Here is a 24,976-nt window from a genome sequence, read left to right on the forward strand (position 1 = left end):
AATGAGTAATTTGGAAGTTGTTACCCAAAATGACTTCACCATTCACTAATCCTTATAGAATGTTGTTTACATTCACATGAAATGGAAACAGTTTCAGTGCTTCCTTCTTTCCTTACATGACAAATCAGGTCATGAGGATAAGGAACAGTAAAGAGTCAAACCAAACATACCACTAGGACTCTGAAATGTATCCATTTCAATACATTTTTAAGAAATCTAGATCAGATAACTAATACTAACTGTAGGGGAAATAATTTAATATCCACTTTTAAAAAGAAGATTATTCTGCAATAGTTAATTATCTCTGAACATACCTAGTGTAAGTAAACAAATTCATAATTGCACAGCACATTGAAATTCGTTCTGGAATACTTCCATCACAGTAGCAAAGCCATCCTGGTGAATATTGTTTAGAGCATGCACAGACCAGTGCACCGTCCTTCAAAGAAACACACTATACAGGGTGTGTTTATCTTTGTTTCCAGAAATGAGAAACTAACAGACAAGTCAGAGTTGCATCCAGATCTTTGCCTTAATACATGTCAAGGGATCCTTCCAATAATGTCTTATCCCCTTGTAAGCTCATGTGTTCTTTCAGCCTCCACAATGTCATGTATTAACGATTTTCATCACTGAACTGTGAACATTAAGAAATATTTCCTCCATGTAGACAACCATACTGAGTTTTACTTTTGAACAGTGCAATACAGTTCAGCAACTGACCTGCAGTGGTGTCGGCGCACCATCCATGAGAACTCTCTCTGGCAGTCCAGACAGTGATTAACTTCTGTGTCCCCCTGCCACCTCTGCTCTGCACTAAGCTTCTGCTGGAACTCCAGAGCATCGGATTTTTGCCACAAAGCATCCTTATCTCTGCAATGACACAGTTAAAAGAAAGAAAAACACATAGAAGTTGTCAATGCTGGTTTTCTGTTAACCAACCTCAACTGGAATGCTGGTGAAAGCTTCATAATAAAAATTCCTTTGCTCCAAACTTCTGAGGAGCTTTCAGAAATAAAGATAGATCAAAAAAACCTACTGAAGCTTCTGCAAAGACAGGGAGAAAAACACATGTCATGCAGAGAACTACATTTTTTTTTTAAAACAGACAGCATAATAAGGAGATACTATTGAGTGTTATATTTTTTGACTATATTATGGAAATGCAAAATTTCAACCACTAATGAACTTGGCCATTACTTGTATCTTCAATTCAGGAATACAAGCCTGGATGACCTAAGCAGTATCCCTGAACATCCTAAGCAAGAATTTCTGCTGCTGTTTATTATGATGCCAACCTGATAAGCTCTATCAAACGTTCTTCAAGGAACTGCTTTGTTCTTGTCAGGTCATCTAGTTCAGCAAATAACTTCTGGTCACTGCTATCTTTGTCTGCTGCCACCTTGCTGAGCTTCTCAGTGTAATCCAGGATCTTCTCTTTTGCTTCATCAGCTTCTTTTTGGATCCTGATTAAATACAAAGGCAATTATGAATCATTTTTAGCTCATGTGCATTCAAGTCTTCCCTGTGGGAGGAAGGGCTCCTCCATCCTGATAAACAGGTAGTTTCAGTGAAATTTTTCTCAATGTGCATAGTTTTTAGAACTAGGCAGAATCTCCCCAGTTTTCTGCATCACTGAAAATGCACATAGATCCATTATCTAGTGAACACAGCCAGGAACCAGCAATTTCTTGGATGCCCTGCTTATAGTAAAGCTTATGATAACTACCAACTAGGAACAATACAGATCTTATCAGCACAAAAATATAAAAATACATAGGCGTTGGTTAACCTGTTAGACTCTGTGTGAGCCCATGCCTCATGAAGATCTCTTTCTGACTGCCAGATTACCCACACCACACAGGCCCACATTAGAGACTTCGAAAGCATAGCCTGAGTTAGATAATTAGAGCTGATAAGAAACCTGACAAATACATGCAGGATGTGGTCCCATTCAGATAATTCCCTGAAACTTCATGAAGAGGAGAGAAAAACCAAACTGTCCAAAAGCATAAATTTTCCATTCCTTACAAAAAAAACCCCCAATATTGTTTTAATTTTGTGCTTAACCTATAAGGTAAAAGGAGGTTATAAAAATGTCTTTTATGAATTTGTATCAGCTAAATTAACAATACAGTAAAAACCAAACCATGCACTCATGTGTGCTGGATAATTTCCTTGTTTCTCGTCTGAAGTGTCCATCTGATATTCCCTGTCAGTGCCCATGCACGATTTGTTCTGTATAAAACCCCATGGCATATGGTACTTCATAAACCGTGGCAATTTTCAATATGTTTTGATTATTGTTCCCCTGCTTGGCCTACAATTAACAGCTTATGGAAAGAACCCAAACTCTCACCTTTCCAAGAGCTCTCTAAGAGACGTCACCTCCTCTTCCTTCTGCAGCCGAGCAGATTCTGATTCCGACAGCTGCTCTCTTGCTTCATCCAGCTTTCTACACAAACTCGTGTTTGCAGCCTAGGAAAATAAATTACTGTATTTCTTTACATATAAAAACAAGACTTTACCACACACAGGACAATTACCAAGACAGCTAACAATGTTTTAAAAGAATCAGTTACAGCCAAATGACCAATTAAGATATTATTGTATAAGCAGGCAGTAATTAGTTGTGTACTAGTGACTGATTACTTCTGTCACACTGAATAAGGGATACACTCTTAAGTAAGACAGTATTAAGCCTGTAATTCTTGTTAATCCATGTCAGTTGAGCTTTTGCCTCCTTATCAAGAAAAATCTCTCTAAAATAATGGCAAGAGAATATACCCTGAAAGCTTTTTCACCACCTAAAAGCTTCAAAAGAGAAAAATTAAATAGGAGGGAAATATTGTTTATTAAAACCCATATGGAATATGAAGGACACTTGAAAACAACCCAACTTCTTTCACAGCTAGACTCTCCAGAGAAGTCTGCCAAACTTGGAGTCCTCAGGGAACATACCTAACTACCTCTAAAGGTATGGATTTCTCCTAGCAGGCAAGGCCACATCCAGTAATCTTAACTTTCTTCTTTCCAGATTCCTTAGAACTCAGTATGACCCTTCTAACTCAACTGTTTGACAAATTTATTGCAAAAATTCTATTTTTTTGTGGCTGGGGTGTTTCTCAGCCACATTAATTCTCTGATTCAGTGCCCTTTGCAGCCTGCAAACAGATGGATCTACACATGTGGCTGTGTGGGCATGCAGAGCCTAAGAAAGACACATCTTAAACCTATACCCCCATTTAAGAAGAGAACACATAAGCAGGTCTTACATAAAACCTGACCAGCTTTCAAGGCAGGGCAAATCCTAAGTGACATTGTGCTTTTCATAATCTCTGTTTCAGTGGCTGTCAGCTGCCCAGTATTTTTTCTGCAGCAACTGTATTTATACAAAGGCATTCTCAGATTCTCAGCCAGTCATTAGAAATGCTGCTTGCCTTCCCAGTGGTAACACTAATGCCTGCTGACACAAACACCTCTGGTTTTAAATCAGATCAAGCACCTACTTGTAACTCTGTAATCTCTTCCTCCGCAGCATGCTGTTGTTGCTTCTGTTCCTCAAGTTGCTCTCTTACTTTCCCACACTCCTCACTGACAGCCTGGCAGAGAGATTGAGCCAGTAGTTAGTAATCCTCCAGCGGCCACCCCCTCACCTACAAAATTCCCAGCTGTGAGTTATGAGTGCTCTTACTGCCATGCATGGGATAAATGCAGCACCACTGGCTCATGAAAGACAGCTAAAAAGACACTCAACTCCTGGAATCAAGCAAACTCCCTTTATGGTGGCACATTAACTGTGTTTCACTGTTACTTTGCATAGGCTATTGCAATTCTCAGCAAAAAGAAGGTCAAACTCATGCAGTGGCATAAGCCTCTGATCAACCAGCAATCTTAGACATTTTATCAGAATGGCAAAGCAAACACAATGAAATCTTCAGGCTTTAGGTGTGCTGTTTTATGTACATAGGGCTGACTCATGGTTTTTTGGAAGCAAAACTTTGATCTTCTCAGCTGCTGCCTTGAGCAGCTGAAAGCAAAAATACATGCGGGAGTTAAATGCTTTTGCATTCTGGTCTCAGTTTAAGTTTCCTTTCATCAAAATCAGTTTTTAGGAGAAGCAGTGTTACAGGTGTGACAGACAGGTCTTGCAATGCTCCTACCAAAAAAGAAAACAACCACAGCTGTAACCAGAGGGACAGCAGATGCCACCTTCAGTGCCAACATAAGAAATCATCACCCTCATGAGTACTGACTTGCTTTTCCGTATCACATGGCCTTTCCATTACACGTGTCCATAGAACTCTGAGGAGTTATTTTACCTCAGAGAGGCCCAGGTCATGAGCATAGAGACATTTTCAGATTCTCAGGCTTAGGCTAGTTGCATGTTAGTCTCAGAGCCTGACCCACACAAACCTTAGGATTTCATGCAGTAATTGCTGCAGCAGATGGTAAAGCAGCTCCCTCAGCTATAATAATTACATTAATTTACCTTGAATTTTGTCTGATAATTTAGAATCTCTGTGCTCATTTGAAATTTTATTGCAGACAGCTCTTCTTGGCTGGTCTCTTGGAAACTCTTAGCCTGTTTCTGTACTGTCTCCAGCTGCAATTGCAGACTTGGAACAGCTGCAGCACACATTTGAGCCTCCTCTAATTTCTCTTGCAGGTGCTTGTTCTCCTCTCTGAGATTAGAGATGTCAAGCTTCAGCTTCTCCTGTTGCTCTGTTGCCTGTTCTTCCAGTTCTTTGAACCTTTCTGTGGCCTGGGCCAACTGCTCTTCTGCATCCACCTTTTCAGAGGTCAAGGCACAAATCTGAATACCAAGTTCAGCCATATCAGTGTTGGTCCTGTGGAGGAGATCTTTATTTTCTTCATTTTCCACTCTAGCATTTTCCAAGTACCGCTTAACCTTAGACAGCTCTTCCTTTAAGTTCATTAAATTACTTTCCAGCTCAGCTTTTTGATGGGCTGTTTTCTCCTGCTCTTTTTTCAGCTTTTCTTCCCTTTCTTTACATTGCATCAGTTCTTGCACATGGTTTCTGTTGAGAGACTCACTCTGCTCTTTCAGCTGCTGGACAAGCGTCTTCTGCTCACTCAAGAGAGTCTCAGTGACTGCCAGCTCACCTCTCATCCTCTCTCTCTCATCAGTGGCCTGCTGAAGCTTGACTCGTAGGTCGAGGACTTCTGCCTGCAGCCTGGACACTTCACCTCGGTTGACCTCCAACTGCTCTTCAGTCATGGTCAGTCTGAAGGCCAGCTCTTTGGCCTCCTTCTCCAGGGACGCTGCCTGCTGTAGTTGCTGTTTTTCCACTGATTCCTTTTCTGATGTGAGAGATTCTATAAGTTTTGTCTGATGAAGGCATGTCTTTTCAACACTGAGCTTTTCTATCTCAAGAGTCTCTGCTTTCTTCCTGTATCTCTCAGCTTCTGCTCTTAGCTGCTCACATTGGCTCTCCATGCCCTGCAGTTCTACTTCCTTCTCTGTGAGCTGTGATTGGAGACACTCTTTGCTTTCCTTCAAGGTGTCCAAGCTTTTTTCCATTTGTAAACTATGCTGTTTGGCACTCTTCAGCTGTGCTTCAAATGAGGCATAAGACTCCTTGGAGGTCTCTTCTCTTTGCTTTAGTTCTTCATATTCTGAGCGCAGAGCCTCCAGTCTCTCCTCTAAAATTTGGCTTTGCCTCCTGGCATTCTGCAAGTCTTCATCCAGCTGTTTGTTCTCACCCCGGAGCTTCTTCTCTTTTTCATCAACTGACACCAGGGCATCATCTATTTCACTCTGAAGTTGTTTCTCAGAGGCTCTCAACCTGGCTACATCGGCTTCTAGGGAAGCTTTAGAAGCTTCCAGATTTTTCAGTTTCTCTTCCATCTTCTTCTTAGACTGCTGCAAATTCTCATTCTCTGTTTTCAGTTTCCTGTTCTCCTCATCCAATTCACTCACTGCAGAGTTTTGCTGCTCCATGTGCTCCTCCAGCTCCTTGACTTTCTGCCCGAGATGCTCCTTCTCAGACATGAGTTTCCGGTTTTGCTCCTGAAGGCTACACACAGTCTGACTCACCTTTGTTAAGCGACCCTCCTGTAGTTCAAGTTGCTCTGCTTGCGACTGGGCTTCCTGCTTCAGTGCTCCTTCCCTCCTACCATACTCCTCCTCAAGTTTCTCTTTTTCCTTCCTGGCTTCCTCAAGATTTTTTTCCAGTGAACCCACCTGAGCCAGCGACCCCATTACCTGGGTCTGGAGCTCAGCCATCTCCTTTCCTTTCAGAGTCAGGGCCTTCTGAAGTGCATCCTTTTCCTTTGCCATGGTCTCCAGGCTCTCAATCAGCTTTTCACTCTCTTCTTTGGAGTTAGCAGTGAGGCTACTGTATCTTGATTCCAGTTCCTTCTGTGCCTGTTCTTTCAGCAGCAGCTCCTCCCTTGCTGCTTTCAGCTGAGATGTATGTTCATCACTGAGTCTTTGCATATCTGCTTTTTCCTTTTCTATCTCCTGAAGCTTCTCTAACAGTGCCCGTATTTGTAGGGCAGAGTCGTACTGGGCTATGGCTTGCTGTCCCTTTTCGTCCAAGGCAGCATCAACTTTTGCAAGGAGGTTGAGGTTCTTCTGTTCTGTGGAACTCAGCTTGGCTTTGAGCTCATCAATGCAAAGATCCTTCACAGCAATCAAAGCCCTAGAGGTCTCCAGCTCCTGATTTGAAACCTGCAATTCTGAGGCACAACCTTCCTTGCTGGTCAACAGCTGCTCCACCTTTGTTGAGTGCTCCTCCTGCTGCTCCACTGCATTCAGTTCCAGTGACTGTAGGCACTTCTGCAGGTCATGGACAGTGCTCTGAGTGGAGTGTGAGACCCCACACTGCTTCTGTAACTCTGTGATTATCTTTGTCAGCCGAGAGTTCTCCTCACTGTAGTTATTGCTCTTCTCCTTTTCTACCTGTACTTGTTGTTTTTGAAGGCTGACAGCTGCCTGGAGCTCCTGGTTTTCAACTTCTAGCTGGTGAATACGATCTTGAAGTTCCCTCTGCCTCAGCTCAGCCTGGTCAAGTTCTAAACGCATCTCTTCATAGCCCTCAAGGTGTTCAACATTTAGTGAGTTATTTACGTCAGGGCTGGAAGGAAACTCTTGTGCCTAAATGAACAGAAGGGGAAAAGAAGAAAGTTTAAGTAGTATTAAACATGCACTTAAATGGTGTGCCAAAATGAGAGCAATTCAGGGTCTTAATGTACAGTGACATTGTGTGCTGCCTTCATAGCACTACAAGATATCAACTTCTAGTAAATGGGGCTTGTTTTCCCAGAAGATAAATGAAAACATACCTATCTGCTGGTAGTACATACCTATCTTCTGAACATATTTTTTTTCTTTTACAAGATTTCCATGTTAAGTTGAAGCAGCTAAGAGACAATTCCCTTTACTTTTAATTAAGTATGCTTTTAGCAGTTTAGCATTTCAAGACTTATAACCATCATAAAACTACAAAGTTCTCTGGAGCTATGCCAACCAGAGACCTACCATGACATATAAACATTTATTTGCAATTTGCTTACCTGCAAATAATTGCTCACTAAACTGCTCATGCTGGAACTGCGACTGGGAGGCTTCCATAAATATGCTGAAGATCCAAGCGAGGACAGAGTCCTCCTGTGGATCACACAGAGAAACAATATATAAGGTAAGTCTAAGCACATATATCTGTGTCTTTCTACTTGTATATGTAAGATTTATCTAGTGGTAATTACCACATAAAAAAGGACATAACTGCACCTGCTGTCTTGCCCAATAACCACTGAAATTGATGAAATTGATGAAAAATAATATAGGGCTATCCAAGGCATCTATAAAAGGTGATGGGGCTGGTAGCTGTCAGTTCCCACATCCTCAAGAACCAATGCAGCCTTGCTCTAAGGAATTGTATTGCTGTGTGGTAGCTGCTCAACCAGATGGTGGCAGGAAAGGGCCCTAGAAAACTCCCATCGATACAAATGGACCTGGACCAGATCTGGTAGGTATTGTTATACCCCACTTTTAGGTGGGATCACCATTGCTGCAAGTGAAGCACACTGCTTGGCTGTGCAGCCTCAGCTCTTGAAACAGAGGAAGCTAAGAAGATTTCTTCTTGTGCCTCTATAGATGAGAATAGCTTGGGATTTGGGCCTAAACTGCAATTACTGTAAGTGCTGTATTACAGAGCACCATCTCTGATCACTGGTACTCAGTAAACTGAAGGAGAAACAGGCCAATTTGGTCATGGACTAATTACATGGAAAAAGTTTATACCTGCTCAAACACAAGTATTCCTACCTTCAAAAGCAGAAGCTTTTACAGATTCTTCAGCAAGCAGGTGTTTTATGTCCTTGTTAACACAAAATCACAACGTGGCTCCATCTTACCTGGCAAATGCTGGCCAAGCAGCATCTAAATCATAGCCTCTTGATGCCAAGTCAAACTGAACATCAGTGAGCTCATACAGTTGACCCACAATGTCAGAACTCATTTTGGAATTCAGAAATGGACTTCTTGCATAGTACCAGTCACTTAAAAACAAACAAATTAAAAAGAAGTACTCATTCATAAGCAAAAGAGAAGTAGCAGTTTCTCGTACAAAAAACCCTACATCATTATTCACTCCACCTCAGAAAAATGATGATACAGTATTCTAAACACAAATTACAACGAACAGACCCACCAAACAATATCCTACCCCTTCAATGTAAATGAAATTAAACACCTTTATTTAATTCCACATAAATATCTTTATAGGAGTACCTGCACAAAATATTTTTTCCTGTAGTGCTTGGGCAAATCCCTGACAATACAAAATATGTGCTATGCACTGGGTAATCACACAGTAAATACCTAAATCACACATTTAAAACATCAAAAATGAGGAACAGAAAGCAGCATCCAGAGTTAAATATATTGTGAAAATAGCTGGCTTTTTCTTAAAGCCCTAGCAGCATCCCTCCAACCAAATACAAACTATACTTGGAGTTTCTTGGCCAAGGGCAAGTTGTTCCTCTGTGTGACCATCCAGAGATATATGCAAATGCTTTCTGGGGCTTTGTGCAACACATCCAAATTAATCCTCTCTCATGATGAATAGCCCATCAAACCCAGGATCTTCAATACTTATAAATACAACACCTTTGAAACCGACGTACAGAAGCACCAGTGCAACCCACTCCACACATATTTAGCTGTAATAACTTTCAATCTTTACCAGCCCAAGATAGGTATGAACCAGTGACCCAGGACAAAAGGTCTATGATCCTTCATATCCTATTACCAGCTCTCTAAGCCAAACATTTGGAAGTGTTTCAATTTCTTTCAATAGCTACTAGGTGATATTGCTTGATCACACTGAGAAAACACCTATTAGTTTAAAAAGCACTTTGCTATTCACCTGGTCACTTTGGTGTTCATAAAACATTGCTGCAAGGTGTCTGCTAGCCTTTGGTGAACCAGGGAGTAACGAAGAAATGCTCTTCCTTTTCCAAGAGAGGTTCGTAGCTGGAGGGGAGAAACCACAAGAAAAGTCTAAATATCATTTGTAATAATGTAGAGACATGGCCAGAAAAGCCCACACAGCAACACAAAAATATAATAAGCCACTGTAAAGGAAAAAGTTTTAATGGAAACCAGTAAGAACCTTTTCCTAAGTCTGTCATTGGGTGGAATCTTTTTAGAACAATGGATTTGTTTCTACAGCTGACTGTTGTCCACTTTATAATTATATAAAAGGCATCACAGGACCAATGAATCATCTAATATATTGAGTCCAGACTATGCTAAGGACACTTGACAACATAAGGCAAATCTCAATGTGCCCAGCAAAGGCAGAAGTGACTGCTTAAGTTACTTAAGATGCATATGGCCACAGCTGGACAGATTTAGTCATAGAACAAAGATGTACACATATAAAAATATACATCCCCATGGACACAGTAACCCCAGACAACGCAAAAAGCCTTTCTTAATACTTAGCTGTTAAGTTGATTAAAATCTAATTCTTTCTTCAGACCAAGAGCAGCTGCATGACCAAAATTTAATGGATCTTTTTATGAAGACAGCTGTTAAATCAACATAAGGGGGATCACAAAGCTCAGCACTGTATTTTGTTATAGCTATTGACTTGGGGAACTGATGTTTTATTTTTACATCTGAACCATTTTCTGTCCTGCAAAATAGTGAAGCACTGAATAGTTGTGTTTTATTTCTTCTTTCTATCAAAGTCAATAATCAATTTAGGAACGGGAAAGGAGCATGATGAAAGAATTTCTCACCAAACTGCTCATCCAACCAACAAAACAAATACATTTATGATGTAAAATAGATGCCAAGACAAAAATAGAGAGGCTGAGGCACAAGTTAGTAGGTTACTGTAACTTTACTTGGAAAGTTAGTGTGAAACAAGGCTCAAAGGCCACACAAGCTTTCTCTCTGGCTGATCAGTATTCCACTGTGGTGAAATGAGAGCAATACCCTCAGCTTCCTTGTTTTTGCTGTTACTGGGCTTCTACTCTGAAGTAACACAGGTTCTTCATTTAGCTCAGTAACCCACTACATACAAAAATGCTCCTTATAAATATAACCTGAATGAAACGTGAAGCAAAGAAAGCAACACTTTTTACTGATTTTTGGTTTGAATTCTATAGCATACAAAGTGCAAAATACCATGGTCCCTAAACACTAAGTATACCACAAACAGCAAATTTAATTTACCAACTGGTTTTTGCCCTCATTCACCCTGCAGACATCTGAATATTTCTTCAGGGAGATGCTATTCCTACTCTATGCACAGAAGCTTACAAGTGTCTTTTCCTAAGTAGGCATATTTAGTGAATATCTTAAGAACTGTCAAAAAAATCCCAAACCCTGGAAGCCACAGAATTAATCCTATCCTTACTCCCATTGTTTTTTCAATTTAAATTGCAATGTCTTCTTCAAGCAATATGAAGAGACCAGAACAAATGTACATAAAGAGAAGTAGAGGAAAATATTTACATATATGCAGTTACAAGTAGCTGAAGACTATTTGACTAGGAAGCAAAAGCATGCCACGTCCTGGAGCCCTGCTAGAAATCAGGGAGGCAGAGTGTCTGGTATTGCCAGTGTTCCCATGTTGACAGCAAACACTGTAGCTAAGGTGCAGTGTATGGCTGTAAAGATTTGGAAATATGTGTATTTAATGTAATCACATTAGAATGACCAGAACTCACTGCTCACCTACTGCCCTCAAGAACAAGGCCCTCTGCTTAATTAGCAGATAAGAGTTTCCAGGGCATTATTATTTGCTTCCTTGCTCCACCTCTCTAGCACACCGTGCACCCTAACATTAGAAGCACTGCAGGCAGAACAGAAGAGGCATTATGCTGTCTAATGTTTGACCATCCTTAAAATTAACTATTACTCTTTCCTTTTTGTTCACCTCCACCTTTGAAGGTCAACTAGTATTGTTCAGTGAGCAAATAGAGGACATTTGGAAACCTTTATGTTCTATCCAGCCAGGTTCAAAAATTTGCTGCTGATTTCTGCCTGTAATGAAGGGGAATAACAAACATATATTTGTGTCATGTGTCATTTAATTTCTGGGCCTGAGTCTGCCAGCTCAGTTACCTGAAACCAATCACTGATTCCTCTTTTAAGAGTTTATATTCCTAAACCACAAGTTAATAAAGATTAAAGAAACCTTCCACAAGCTAATTTCTATGACTGCACAGAAATTGAAGTAGAACATATCCTGCTTCCAAACTATAATTTTTTATATTGTGCTAACAATTTAACAGCCAGATGTACTGTAGAAGGAAAAAGTAGAGCAGTCTTTACATGTGGCAATATGCAGGTGATACCACAGGCAACAGACTGTTGAAGACTACAGCACAGCCACCTTTGCAGAGAAATCAGAGTGGCTCCTGCTACTGAGAATTTAGGGGCCACTATCTATAGTCAGAGGATTTTTCCTGCAGCAGCAGCTACTGTCCTTACTTCTCTGGTTGTCCTGCAGTGCGAAATCCAACCCAAATTTCTGTGCCTCTCCCCTCTTTTCCTGCCCACTGGTAAAGCAAACTGAAGCCCTTCCTGGGATTGCTCACCTTGGAACAGCAAAATTCAACACTGTGAAAGTTGCAAAGAGAAGAAAGAAAGGTAGGGAGCCCAGAACCTGCCTCTGCTGCAGTATCATGGCTCTCTTTCAGATGAATCAAAACAACATTATCTAGAGCTGCTGTGGAAGAACTCCCAAGAGAATAGAAAAATCTGCTGTAAATAGCAACTTGCCAATCCAAGTTAGCACTGCTCACAGATAATAGAAGTGAGCACCAGGACAACACTGGCCAGCACCACCACACCACCGCCTCTTCCACCCACAAGGAAAATCTTCTTCAAACGATTCTAAAGACTCAGACAGGATCAACACAGAAAGCTTCTCACAGCTTTTATTTCACCCCACATTGACCTGAAGATATAACATGGTTTTTATTACTATCTAAATCTAACAGGAACAAGGCTTTTTGTGCTGTTCCTGACAGCTTACCCAAGGGAATAATGACAACTATCCCATGTCATTCCATCATGCTATTTCACACAACGGAACAGAGTTGAGACAGAAGATGAAATTGCTGCTCTCAGTCAGTCAACTTTATGGACCAGTTAAAAAAGTCTTAAGAAAAGTCAAATATGGTGAACTTTTCATCTTACACTTAAGAGTCAAATCCTGCTGTAAGCTGTGCTGAAGATGGTATGCTCTACCCTTGACTCAATTTCTCATTTCTTTTCAAGAGAAAATGGCACTAAGTTTATGAAAAAGCAGGGCACAATCAGAGACAAACAGGTCCATTCACTTATGTAAGTGGTCTTTGAAACAGGAGTCAGGCCTTCTAATCCTACATAATTTGGTGCCCTAGTAGAAAAGGAAATCTTGTATTTTTATACCTTATGTGAGAAAAAAAAAATCCCCAAGGTTTTTTTGCTATGTGTTAAAAGCAGTGTATTTTTTTTGGTTTGTTGCTACTGCTCTCTGAAAAGACATGGCAAAACAAAACCCACATATTCTGATGCTTAACTGATATGCTTACTTCTGTAATAGACTTGACAAAGCGGATTCCATCATTAGCTCCTTTGATTTTTGCCAAGCAGTCGCAGAAATAATCCCAGTAGTCTTTTCTGTTCCCCAGCAATGTGCTTTTTTCCTTCTGGTCAAACTTAAACCAGGAAAACAAAATACAATGAGCAAAATCTAAATAGAAATATACTTATATATAGCTACTTGAAATTCTGTTCCTCTCCCAGCAGCATGTGCTTTCATGAGCCCTCTTAGCTTTAGCCAGTGTATTCACAAAGGAAAGAGACACTGCACTGTACTGATGCAATCCAGCAGTTACAAAAGCTACTTTACTGACAGTAAGAGATAATAATGTTCTGGTGCTCTTTAAAATACAGACATCCATTCAAAACTGCTGAAACAAAGATTTGCAGCAGATTCTGCAGCTGTTCAAGAGCAAAGCACTAACAGCCAGTTGTTGAGAGACCTGTAATTAAGTGTGCCAGTAGCACACATGTATGTACCAGAAAAACCTGCTCTAGATAAATCATGTTTAGAGCAGCAATGCAGCAAGGGTATGAACTGCACCTTGGACCATTCAAATCCCAAAAGAATTTTCAGTTTCTGCTGGAGCCTCTGCAATCCCATTAGAACTCCTTTGCCTAGATTAAGGCTACATTAGCATGCCTTTGTTGCAATCACTAACATGATTACAGTATATGTGGACACCACACTATGCAAACTGAATTTCAGTTTGCCCAGCAGTGTCCTCTTTTACTTAAATTTTAAGGGTGGACAAAACACAACATTCCAGATTAAAAATCAGCCTTTTGTATTAAGTCTTTCATACAACAACAACAAAAAAAATTCAAAGTGAAATTGCTGAAATTCTATAAATTACTCACACCACTACATTTTGCACCATGAACAGCTTACTAGTATTTATTTTGCACTAAAATGTCAAGATCTCATTACCACAGTTTTTTCAGGATAATTTAGCACGATAGATCTTTAAAATCAAGCCCAGATCTTTCAGATCAGTACAGAAATGCCTTACATTCCTCAATCAAACTACCAGCACTGCCTTGTGATTATTTATTTTCACTTGAAATAAGTATAATAGGCAGCACACATTTCAGTCCACTTATCACACACAACAAAAAATAAATACAAAGAGAGACTCAACTAGATATTTACGATTATTTGAGTTAAACCCCACATACTGAAGAGGAAGTAAGAGAAAACAAGGCCGAGCTTTGCTGGTGGATCACAAATACACAAATCACTTCTTACCTGTAAAAGGTACTCAAGCTTGTAGGAGAATTTTTGCAAGTTGACACTGTCATCAGTGATCGGTTCACCTCCTTCTTTAAATTCTTTACTTAATTCAGTCACTGCATCTTTAAAACAAGACACCAAAATAGTTAACTAATGCAAAGGATATCTAGCACTGAATCCATAAACAACTAAATGAATACTTTCTTCATGGACATTATGCATGTGGACTCATTTCCTTTTAGCTGCAATGTCTTAACGACAGTACAAAAAAATGACTGCTATGCTTCCAATTTAAGACCACCTATAAGAAAACAGGAGTTCAAGCTGTGTCAATTTGTTGTACGGATTATTTCTTCTTAAAAAGACACGTAGTACTTCTGACACTTAACAAAACCTGCTAACAGACAATTGCTAATTGCTACCTCAGCAGAGGGAAGAGAAATGACTTTTTGCTGTCTCATGTGCACATTAAGGTATTGCCACAGGACAAACAGAATTCTGATTAGAAAGGACAAAGCATGTAATCTGCTAAAGGGGATCAGTAACACGAGAACAGTCGTTCAGTCAGCACATTTATCTTCTCCATGCTTTATTCAGGAAGGTTCAGCTTGTGCTGGTTACAAACACAAATGAAAAAAATAATTTACACAAAAAATAAGCATACAGCAACTCTTCCCTAAAATATACACCCATAGTGGGTGAGGAAATCTCAAGTCAAAATACACTCTACTGTCCCCCTGGGCACTCTAGCCCCAAAAGGATGTACTTCTCAACATCAGAAATTACTGATTTTGAGCTTGCTTTCAACCTTGGTTTTATACTTATTTCAGGTGACTGAGTGAGCTTTAGCTCCCAGTCCCACTTGATAACCCGTTGCAAATTAAAATTTCTTCTTGTCAGCAGGCACATAGACCTCCTTTTTTATGTCACAGGAAGATCTAGATTCTCAGCTTTGGTGCATATACCTTATAGTTAATAAAAATTAAAAGGAAAAATATCTGAATCTTGGTATAAGCAGCTGAGTAGGACAGAAAGAGAGCAGGAAAACTGTTACGAATCTGATGCCAATTCTGCCTGCAGCAGAACTGTTGAAAATGAGATTGGCTACTTCTAGTGGAAGACAAGTTAGGCTCCACTGCAGCAAGAACAGCAGGTGTAATTCTCCAGCACTCTTCCTCTGGGTCTCCTTTCCCAGCTAGATTTGGCCTCCTGGTTTTTCCCCTTCCCACATTAGCAACAACTCCACACCAGCTTCCCATCAAGGAAGCCTGAGTTTTAGGCCTTTTCTCCTTACTTCACATAAAGTCTTGTAACTCTCTGCATGCCGATGAAGTACTAGCTCACAATGCACACCCCCCACACGCCTTTCTTTAAATTGTAAAACCTATTTCTTCTCTTGTATGTTTAAATTTGCAGGATTTAAGAATTCAGGGTCCTGCAGAAGGTACAGCACTTGTCTCACAAAAAGAATCCATCACATTGCACACCTTGAATTATGTTGCTACAATTGCTGCTGGAAGGAGTTACACAATTGAAAACAACTCCTACTCTCTGTTATCTAAAACCCAGAGGATGCAGTCCAGCCTCCAGAATGTATCTGTCAGCATGTACCTTGCAAGTCTCTGATAATCCGCTGCAGCTGACTTTCGCCACTAGTTGCTGCCATCTTGGAAACAAAAGGAACTCCCCTTCTGGGCTGTTAACCTTTTCATCCATCTAGATAAAAACAGCAGACTTCATAGCCTTGGTGACCATTGGGTTGATGCTGATTATTCTTCTCTGTGACACCTGCAATTGTAAAAGTCAAAAATAAAACGAAAGTCTTTATCAGCTCAAATGAGTAGCAGAGAGGTGCTTTGGCATTTTAGATCCTGTTGAGTAATGAATTCCAAGGCCAACACTTTTCCAGGAATCTCCTTAATATTTTCTTCTAGTTTTCACTTTCCATTTCAGTTATTTCTTCAGTTATGTCTTACAAAACTACCAAGCAAACCTCAGAGAGCAATTTTCTCTGGCTGGAGTTACAACACAGTTGGTGGTACAGTCCAGCTCTGGCTGGCATCTCATCCAATCTATCTTGTGACCCTGAGGGAGGTTCCAATGACACATGATTTTCCCTCCCCAAAGCCTCTGCCAGATCTTCCCTACAGGTTGCAGAGTAAAAAGATAAGACCATTTCAGAAAGACTTTCAAGACACAGACTAGGCATGGGCCAAGGAGTCAAAAATGACGCATGCTTGACTCTCTGGCACCGGAGCATACTTTTAATGTGCAAGAGCTACGAAAAGCTTTAGTACTGGAGCGTGATTTTAGCACAAGGAACACCTCTCAACCCCTTCTCAGAACTCACTGTTCCCTACACATGTAAGATGACACCACTTTATTTTAAGCTCTGTTACAGCATCCTTGGCTGGATAAACATACCTTGCACCACCTTCTTTGCTTAGGATAAGTGAGTTATACTTGGCACTCACAGAAAATCTTTCTTAAAGTAAAATTAATTGAAAGCCTCAAACACTTTACTAAAACAATCATGCCTGGGGATGCAATCTTTCCAGTGCTAATCTGGGAACAATCATTCAAAGAAAAAAGCCACATAGAAACTACATAGGGAACTTACTAAGCATCCTGTTCAAAGTTTGTTCAGAATTCTGTCTGCAGAGGTACGGCCAAAGTTTCAAGCAAACACAACACCCAAAGTACCGAATCTTTAGAAAAATTGCTGTTATGCATTAGTGCTTTTGTTATAATTCAAGCTGAACTACAATGAAATTAAGTTGTAATTAAAATCTTACAAACTTTTGAATCTAATGTGATTAGGTCACATTATTATATCTCCTTTCTCTTTCCTTTCTTTCACTCCCAAAAGAGCTAAATTGGCATGGCTGAAGTAGGCGTCTGAATTAATCAAATGGATCATCCTTCCTACCCTGTGTATTAAGGTATTGTTAGGAAGTGATCCTGATGTGACCCCATATTCTTTTCTGTTTGAAACAAAGCAAACATTAACAAAGCCATAGAGACAGAAATACATTAAGCATAAAGAGAAGGCTGAAACTAGGCTTACTCGTGTGTTTCTCTGCATACCTGTGCTTTGTTACCTGCTAGTTTCCATTTCCATATCTTGATGGCAGTTGTTATGTTATGACACAAGTGTCATGTGGACCATGTCCTGTCTGGGGAAGGGCCTTGGCCTGCAAAATCCCTACCACAACTGATTGCTTCAGGAACAGAAGGCCAGAACAGCATAGACCACCTGACCTGTGCTGCCAAACACAATTTTTTACCTTAAATCAACAATGTGACATACCCAAGATTCCTATCTTGATTCTAGGGAGTGACCATACAAAGTGCCACACTTCCGGGCTACTTGGTGAGTTTGGGTACTACTGAAATAAAGCAAGAGTAACAAACTCAGCGAGTCAATGTTTCCTTTTTTAAGCACACACAGTAATATCAGCCGTATCTGTTCGGTTTGGCAACTGTTACATAAAGGAGCTTAAGCCAGAAGATTGTGCCACGTGGGCAATGGAAGCCAGAAAGTGTGACCAAATCAAATGCTTTTCCTCACACAAAGAGGGAAAAGAGCAAGGACCAACAAGAGGCTCCTGCCTGTGCTTCCCAAAGGCCAGAACAAGATCCCATGCAAGGCTCCAGAAATGCAAAGGCAATGCAAGAGGCATGCCAGGAAAACAGTGACCAGGCCAGATGCAGGCACATACAGAGAGCCTGGGAGAGTAGGCAATTGGGAATTGAGCCTTTATTTTGCAATAACCAGCAGGGAGTGGGACACTGGGCATCCTACAGCAGCCAGGCACAGCATGGGACCTTGTCAAGTGCTAATTCCCAGCAGGGTGCACAAGTAGACATTCACTGGAAGAGGACTAAGGCAGTTCAGTTTCCCCAGCCCCATTAGCATTGCTTAAGTCAGTGTGTTTGGCCAGAAGTCACAAATAAATGACTACTGGGTGCACAACAGCTCAGCAGCACAGTGCAAGAGAGGGCTATGTGCTCCCAGTGGGTTGATAACTGCTGTGCCAAAGCAGCCCAAGATACACATCTTTATTTCTGTTTGGATGTCCTAGGCAGAATGTGAGAATCCTGAAAAGAAACCACAACTCAGCAGGAGGCATGAAGCTGCACAGCCCACTCCTCTGCCTGCTCCCTGTCACGTCTTTTCTCAATACCTGGAGCAAGGTCTCACAGTTTCCCCTTCCTTGCATCAGTTCCCATGGATGAGACATGCATTTAGCCCCTTCTCTTCCCAGAGATGAAGAGGATCTTTTGACCTGGGCTATGGCATAGGGCAAACGTGCTGAAACTTCTACTTGCCTTCTCCTCTAAAAAATGGGGAGAAAGATACTTCTCCCCTCTGTGGTCCTTCCAGAGGTGTTCTTAGAAAACACAGGTGCAGAGCTCTCATTTCCTATGGCAAAGAAAGCTGATAATGTATCTTAACTGGTTTCCCAAGATTACAAAATAGGAAGAGCTTCTGTAAACACCTGATCTAGTCCTTCCTGATCACAGAACATTTTGCCCAGAATTCCTTAGAGCACATCACTGTTCCTCCAGCACTTCCTATCCTACTAAAACCTGTAAATATTTGCTTTGTGAAAACAGCATGATACATTCCTCAGGCACGAGTGACCCACTGTGGGTCAAAAGCTTTCTGGATGATGCATTGTTACCTCTTATATAACAACACTGGACTGAGGCTGATGGCATTAACTTGCCCAGAACTGCTGAGCTGCAATGACATCAGTGCAGCTACACTAAGGACCTGGCACAAAGGAGGCAACACAGGGCATGCCACCAGTCCCTCCTCACACTCCTGGGCCATGCCTGCTGATCTCTGAAGGTGGTTCCTGCCTTCCCTGATGGCATAAGTGCTAGTGTGGGGGTGGCAATCTTCTTTACAGAGGAGGATATCCTGGAGATTAAAGAAAGAAGCAGAAAGGAAATAGCCCACATACAGGAAAAGATTTACCTGAAGGGGAGTGAGACACATATAAAACTGGCAACAAAATGTAATGACTGTAATTAAACTGGTTAGTGAAGCAGCTACAATGACCTACTTTTAATCTGATTCTATAAAATTTATCTTCATTTTCTACACCATGTCTGCATCTCCAGCAGCTACCCTTTTAGGTCAATTTTGGCCAACCTTGAGAGAAGGCAATCATCTTCAAAATACTACACTTCTCCATGTGCAGTCAAAACAGGAAGCAGGGAGGATGCCCATGAGCAGAGTGTCTCTGCATTGTTAAAGACTACAGTGAGACCTCCACTATAACCTGATATCAGAGAATCCACTCCCCACCCAAGTGCATTTTCAGTGTGCACTAAGAGCAGAGCTCACACTGCAGACTTGGTGTAATTCAGCTAAACAGTAAATCAGATTTGCAAAAACTATTCTTTGGAAACCAAGACCCATTACTTTCTACTGCTTATGGAAATACTTCCTGTTAATATGACTACTCTGGACTAGTCATTCCAAACAAGGGCACTTCATCACATGGCCCCAAGTGGTATCACAAGACCTTTAATTATTTGGTGCCTGCAATCCTATGCCTTTTCTAACATTCTATATGAAACAAAACAGGCAAGTGAGGATACTGAGACAAATCCTATGTTTGTGAGTCACAGCTTGAACTGTATTATTCCCTTGTGTAGTGTGAACATGGTATGCTCTATAAAAGCAGATACTGATTGATAACTGCAAGGTACACTGGAAAAAAAATCCCAAACAACCTACCTGGTCATACAGTTGGCTACAAGACACACTGACAAAAGACACTGAATGCAAACCTCAGGCAGAGATGAAGGAAGAACTGGGAAAAGAAAGTCCCTAACTCTCAGGATTGTAACAGCACTGATTTAGTTAACTAATTTCATTACAGTAACTGTCTGAAAAAACTACTTCGTACTTTGTTGTTGCAGCAAACATAGAGCCCCAGTGAAATTCACGGCAGTTGCGCTGCAGCTTTTCTCATTTTGTACCATGCAGGCACACAGAGCTGCACATCCATAAAGCCGAAGAACTATTTGCTGGAAGTAAGGGTCTGAGGTATAAAAAAGACAGCGTGGTTCTTCTGTCATGCACACACATGTGCTTCTTACTGGGCAACTCAACTGTTTGTGCTTTAACACTCCATACAAAGATACGTGACTGGACTATATTAAATAGAAGGATTAAAAGCAAAAGGCAGGCACAGTCTGAATGACAGCTAGGGTTTCCACTCCGAGAAGTGAAATCTTCTTTTTAAATTAATCTTTTCCCTTAATTTTCTACATCAGCAAATCTTCACATTTCAGTGACAAAAATATGGTTTGGGAATATAAACAATTAACAATAAAAGACATCTCGCAGAAAATACGTGTCCAGAAAAAGAAATTCTCTGAGTATCATAACATAGAGGAAGAGAATAACTAGATGAAGTGCATAAAAACATTCACATATTTTGCAAATGCTTGGCAGAGAAAGAGCATTTTTATAGTTAAGAACTCCTTACAGTAAAGCCTTTTTGTGGGAAGGCTCTTGTGCTCTAGGAGTATTTGCATTTTACAACATAAAAACACAAACTAATGACATTCGTAAAATACTGCTTGTACCCCTAACCTGACAGAAAAGACTGACACAAAAGAATCAGTAAAGTTTTATAAACTTTTTGTGCAGTCTTCCCTATTCTATGGACAACTGACCTGCATTCCACCCCTATTCCTTGAATTTACAACCTCTTTTTAGAAAAAGATCAAAGCTAGGCAACAGACAAGAGTATACAGTGGCACAGTAAGAACTCCATGAGACAGAGTTAAGTTTTAACCTTGAGTGGACAAAGCTGGCAACCCTACCAAATTTTTTTAAAGCTGCACCTACCAAACTGGATCTCCTCTCTAACACCTGGCTTAAAACCCTTTAATACCCTACACTGTACTTTGCCAAACAGGACAGATGCATCAGACCGGGGACACAGATTCCTGACTTGGAGAATAGTGTTGTCTCCGATATTCCTTCACATCAGTAACTGCTGACAAACATGAACTCAATGACCACTTTCTGCAAACAACACCACAGGGATGAGCTAGTACATATCTCACAAAGACAACCTTGTCTCAGCCCTATCTCATGATGACAGAACTTCCCTGTTTGAGGAAGCAGTCAGTTTACAAAGAGAAGAGCTCTCTTCTGATAACAGGAATTGAACAAGTATCGCTTTTAACAAACTTGTCTGCCCTTTTCCCTTAGGACACGCCAGACCTCACGCCACGTCAGGAATGCTATACCTTGTTTACTAACATCTATCAATTAACCCAACCATAACTCTTCCAGAGACCTGTTTCTCCACAGCTGCTCCCATCCTCTTTCACTCTCCCTGGGAGAAGGTATCCCTGCTGTCTCAATGCCTGTATGTGAGCTGAAAAGACAGAATTAATTCAAAAGTGAAAAGGTTTGTTTCCCCTCTTCATGCTCTTATTCTCCTAAACAATTCTCCCTGTGTCCCTCCCTGCCACAAAATCTGCTCTTTCTCTCTACAACTCACACAACTATTTAAATGTCTTACATGTTCTTCAAGCCACGCACATGACACTCAGGTGCTACTCTGAGGAGCACCACATAGACACCTACAGAAATAGAAACACCAGAGGACTTCCAGCTGCAGAGGAGCATTTGGCGATTCATGACACTCAACTCATTCATCGCACAAGCTTGGAGACTTCAAAGAATCTCATATTTTTCAGGTCTCCAAAATTGGTCTCTGGGCCTTGTTAATTTCCTCAGCAAGGCTGGCCTGACTATAGTAGCTCAGCCACCTCTGAGACTTCGGGATAGTTAAAAGCAACAACCATTCCATCCTGGCTCTGAGTGGGACCTTTCCTTAGCAGCAATTTTACCTCTGTATATACCGGTGCACACTGTCCCTCCAAGCTGAGGTTTCAGAAGTACTTGAAAAGGCTTCCTCCAGCTAATGGTTTTGGGAAGTCTGGCAGATGGGTGCTGAGTCTTGCCCACTTGTAGCACCTCATGCGTCCTCCCTCCAGCCAGCAGCTCCTTAGGATAACTCTTAGCCTATATGCAGTTCCCAGTAAAATACCAACATGCAACACTGAAAATTACAGGTCTTGACCACACACATGTAGACCAAATAGAGGGCGAGGCAAGCAAAAACCACGCTGAGACAACCCAAACTGACAGGCCACTGAGTCATGCTGCCCCAGAGTCAACAGAAAGAATTCTTGTTTTCCTTCCTCTGTAGCAGGAAGTATGGAGTATTTCTTCTCTGCCTCTGTTCTTGTGAGTTTTCCAGTGAAGGTCACCATTTTGGGGGGAAGGGGAAATTTCAGAGTTACAAATCCCAAAGATTAGGAAGCATTTGGAGGAGAGGCCTGTATGAGACTGTCATACTGGGTGAATAGGAAGAGACAGGCCCACAGATGACGCAGGCTTGGCACGAGCCCAGTTATTCGGGATACCCTGATCCAACTGGTTCACTTTCGAAACCTAAACTGGCTTGTAGCAGTAGCAAGACCTTTCCTATCTTCATCCTTCTTCCCAGCAGGCCTCATTCAGGCATTAATTGCTTGTAAATATCTGCTGAGGTCACTAAACCACCAACCAACACAGAATACTGTGATCGGCAAAAATACTAAACCGAAGGAAGGGCATACAAGTCAAGGTCCTGTGCTTGCACTGAGATCCAGGCACTTTGCATAAAAAGTTCTGCTCCTCCTACCAGTGTCAAAAACTGTAAAACCACTGTCAGAATGCATCCAGGCAAATGATTTTAAATTATTACTATTACAGAATTTTTGGACACAAACAGCCACTACTCCGTGGACAAACTGAAATTACTACATCAAAATATGAACTGGATTAGATACAAGCTGCTAAAGTTTGCTTGCATTGGCAAAACCAACCAAACACACAGTAATACAAACAAATAAATAAAAACAATAACGTGTAACAATAAAAACACTTGGGGCTCTTAGAGTTCCCTTAAGTTTAATAATCTCAAGAACATGTGAAGAACACTAGAAGGTTTCGGTGTTTACTTGACAAATAGACAATTGTTTATTTTTAAATGTGATCAACTAAGAAAAACAAATAACAATCTGGGTTAAAAAAAATTTCAGCACTACTTTTCCTTGGGTCCACTGCATAATTTCTGCAATTTTACAGACTTTACATCTTGACTAGTTTTCTCTCCCTAGTTGTTTCTTTATGTCTTGATCACTCACCAAACAAGTCTTAGAGGAACCTAGCCTCCAGGATGTTATGAAAAATTCCTATTCCTTTTATGTAACCCTCTAGCAGTGGAGAGAGGGACTGCAAATATAACACACTCTTTCGCTGTTATCAAATGGTGTACATAAGAGACTCCTTTATACATGAAAATCAGGCTCCATAACTAACAGGCTCCTGAGAAGTAGCAGTGAAACCATGTTTACAACAAATGCTGTCAAATATATATACTACAGATATATATATACACACTACAAGAAGCAGAGCAGACTATCACTTGTTTTGCACCGCACTCTCTTAAGAAACAACTTTTTAACTGCAGTGCACTCTTCTAAATGTGGGTGTTGGAAAACACTATTTGGAACGTCTAGAACATTTTTAAAATTCAATCACTCCCATGAGGATCATTGGAAGACTCCAACAAACTGCCTTGCACACCACAAAATCTGGAAAACATAAAACACACTACTGCATGGCAGTAAGAGAGAACAGTTTGCAATGCTACTGATAAGACAGAGAACATGTTTTACCCTGTAAGTTTCATCCTAACTTGCCTTTATGAGCGTACAAAGTCAGAGCTGGGTAAAATCACCCACTTTGACTCTTCAGCATTAAGCAGACAAAGGCCTGTTACTTCTCCCTCTGTTTCAACTTGAAACTTAAAACTTGAAGTTTGGTTTCAAGTGAGAGGCAGAACCAGGAGCGTGAAGTCTACAGCTGACCAACTCTGTGTGCCAAACCAACCTTGCAAAAATCAGCGGGAGGCTGGATGCAGTGACCTGGACAGAAAACAGGGCCCTGTGCTCGGGCAGCTGCAGCAGCAAGGGATACACCAGTTTCCAGAACACGGCACAGACCCTCCACAGCCCGACTCACCACCGCAGGACCTCTGCCCGAGTGGAATCCAGTGTCCAAAGGCGGCAGACAATCATTTCACTAAAACCTTGTGTTTTTTCCTTCTCCTTGCTCACTCTGGATTACCAGGATCAACATAAGCCGGAGGAGGAGGGCCGGCTGCAAACCCGGCATCTGCTCTGGAGACAGACCCAGCCGCCCCGTGTACCAGCAAAACTCTCTCCCTATCCATCCGCCGGAGATTTGCCGACACAAGGGCAAAGTGGGATTAGGGCCGCGTCAAATATTTGCCTGTCAGCACTTTATAGCGGGGTGAGGGCACGGACACGGGCGGGTGTTTGGTTTCCAGCAGGGTGACTCCGCTCCCCCTGCAGCTGCAGGAGAGGAGAAAACAGAGGGCAGTGCTGATGTGGGCCTAAAGTCAGCGCTCACCAGGGAGACATGATGACACTTCAGGAGACTGGGACTGGGTCTGGATGGTGGCCGACGTCCGCCCAGGCGCTGGCCCTGAGAGACGGTGACCCCCATTCGAGGGGCTCCCAGGCGATGACAGCCAGCATCCAGCCCA

At 41.4% G+C, this 24,976-nt stretch overlaps 1 protein-coding gene across 6 annotated transcripts in view; it reads right to left on the minus strand.

Moving 5' to 3' along the window:
* FYCO1 (FYVE and coiled-coil domain containing 1) overlaps window positions 1-24,601 on the minus strand; it is a 45,015-nt gene extending 20,414 nt beyond the window's left edge. For 2 of the 6 annotated variants that reach the window (XM_017734527.1, XM_017734522.1), the window contains exons 1-12: window positions 24,430-24,601; window positions 15,924-16,100; window positions 14,328-14,434; window positions 13,069-13,194; window positions 9,399-9,505; window positions 8,386-8,529; window positions 7,543-7,636; window positions 4,493-7,123; window positions 3,510-3,602; window positions 2,360-2,478; window positions 1,299-1,466; window positions 724-873 (exon numbers count right to left, since the gene is read on the minus strand). In XM_017734527.1, the coding sequence (XP_017590016.1) occupies window positions 724-873; window positions 1,299-1,466; window positions 2,360-2,478; window positions 3,510-3,602; window positions 4,493-7,123; window positions 7,543-7,636; window positions 8,386-8,529; window positions 9,399-9,505; window positions 13,069-13,194; window positions 14,328-14,434; window positions 15,924-15,978 (3,794 nt within the window). In that variant the 5' untranslated portion in view covers window positions 15,979-16,100; window positions 24,430-24,601. Of the gene's footprint in view, window positions 1-723; window positions 874-1,298; window positions 1,467-2,359; window positions 2,479-3,509; window positions 3,603-4,492; window positions 7,124-7,542; window positions 7,637-8,385; window positions 8,530-9,398; window positions 9,506-13,068; window positions 13,195-14,327; window positions 14,435-15,923; window positions 16,101-22,205; window positions 22,311-24,297; window positions 24,386-24,429 lie in introns of those variants that run through there. The other 4 variants (XM_008633894.2, XM_017734524.1, XM_017734523.1 and 1 more) reach the window with 4 other exon arrangements.
* Between the last annotated feature and the right edge of the window lie 375 nt (window positions 24,602-24,976).

The sequence above is a fragment of the Corvus brachyrhynchos genome, unplaced genomic scaffold (genome assembly GCF_000691975.1).
Source record: "Corvus brachyrhynchos isolate BGI_N302 unplaced genomic scaffold, ASM69197v1 scaffold94, whole genome shotgun sequence".
Classification (NCBI taxonomy): domain Eukaryota; kingdom Metazoa; phylum Chordata; class Aves; order Passeriformes; family Corvidae; genus Corvus; species Corvus brachyrhynchos.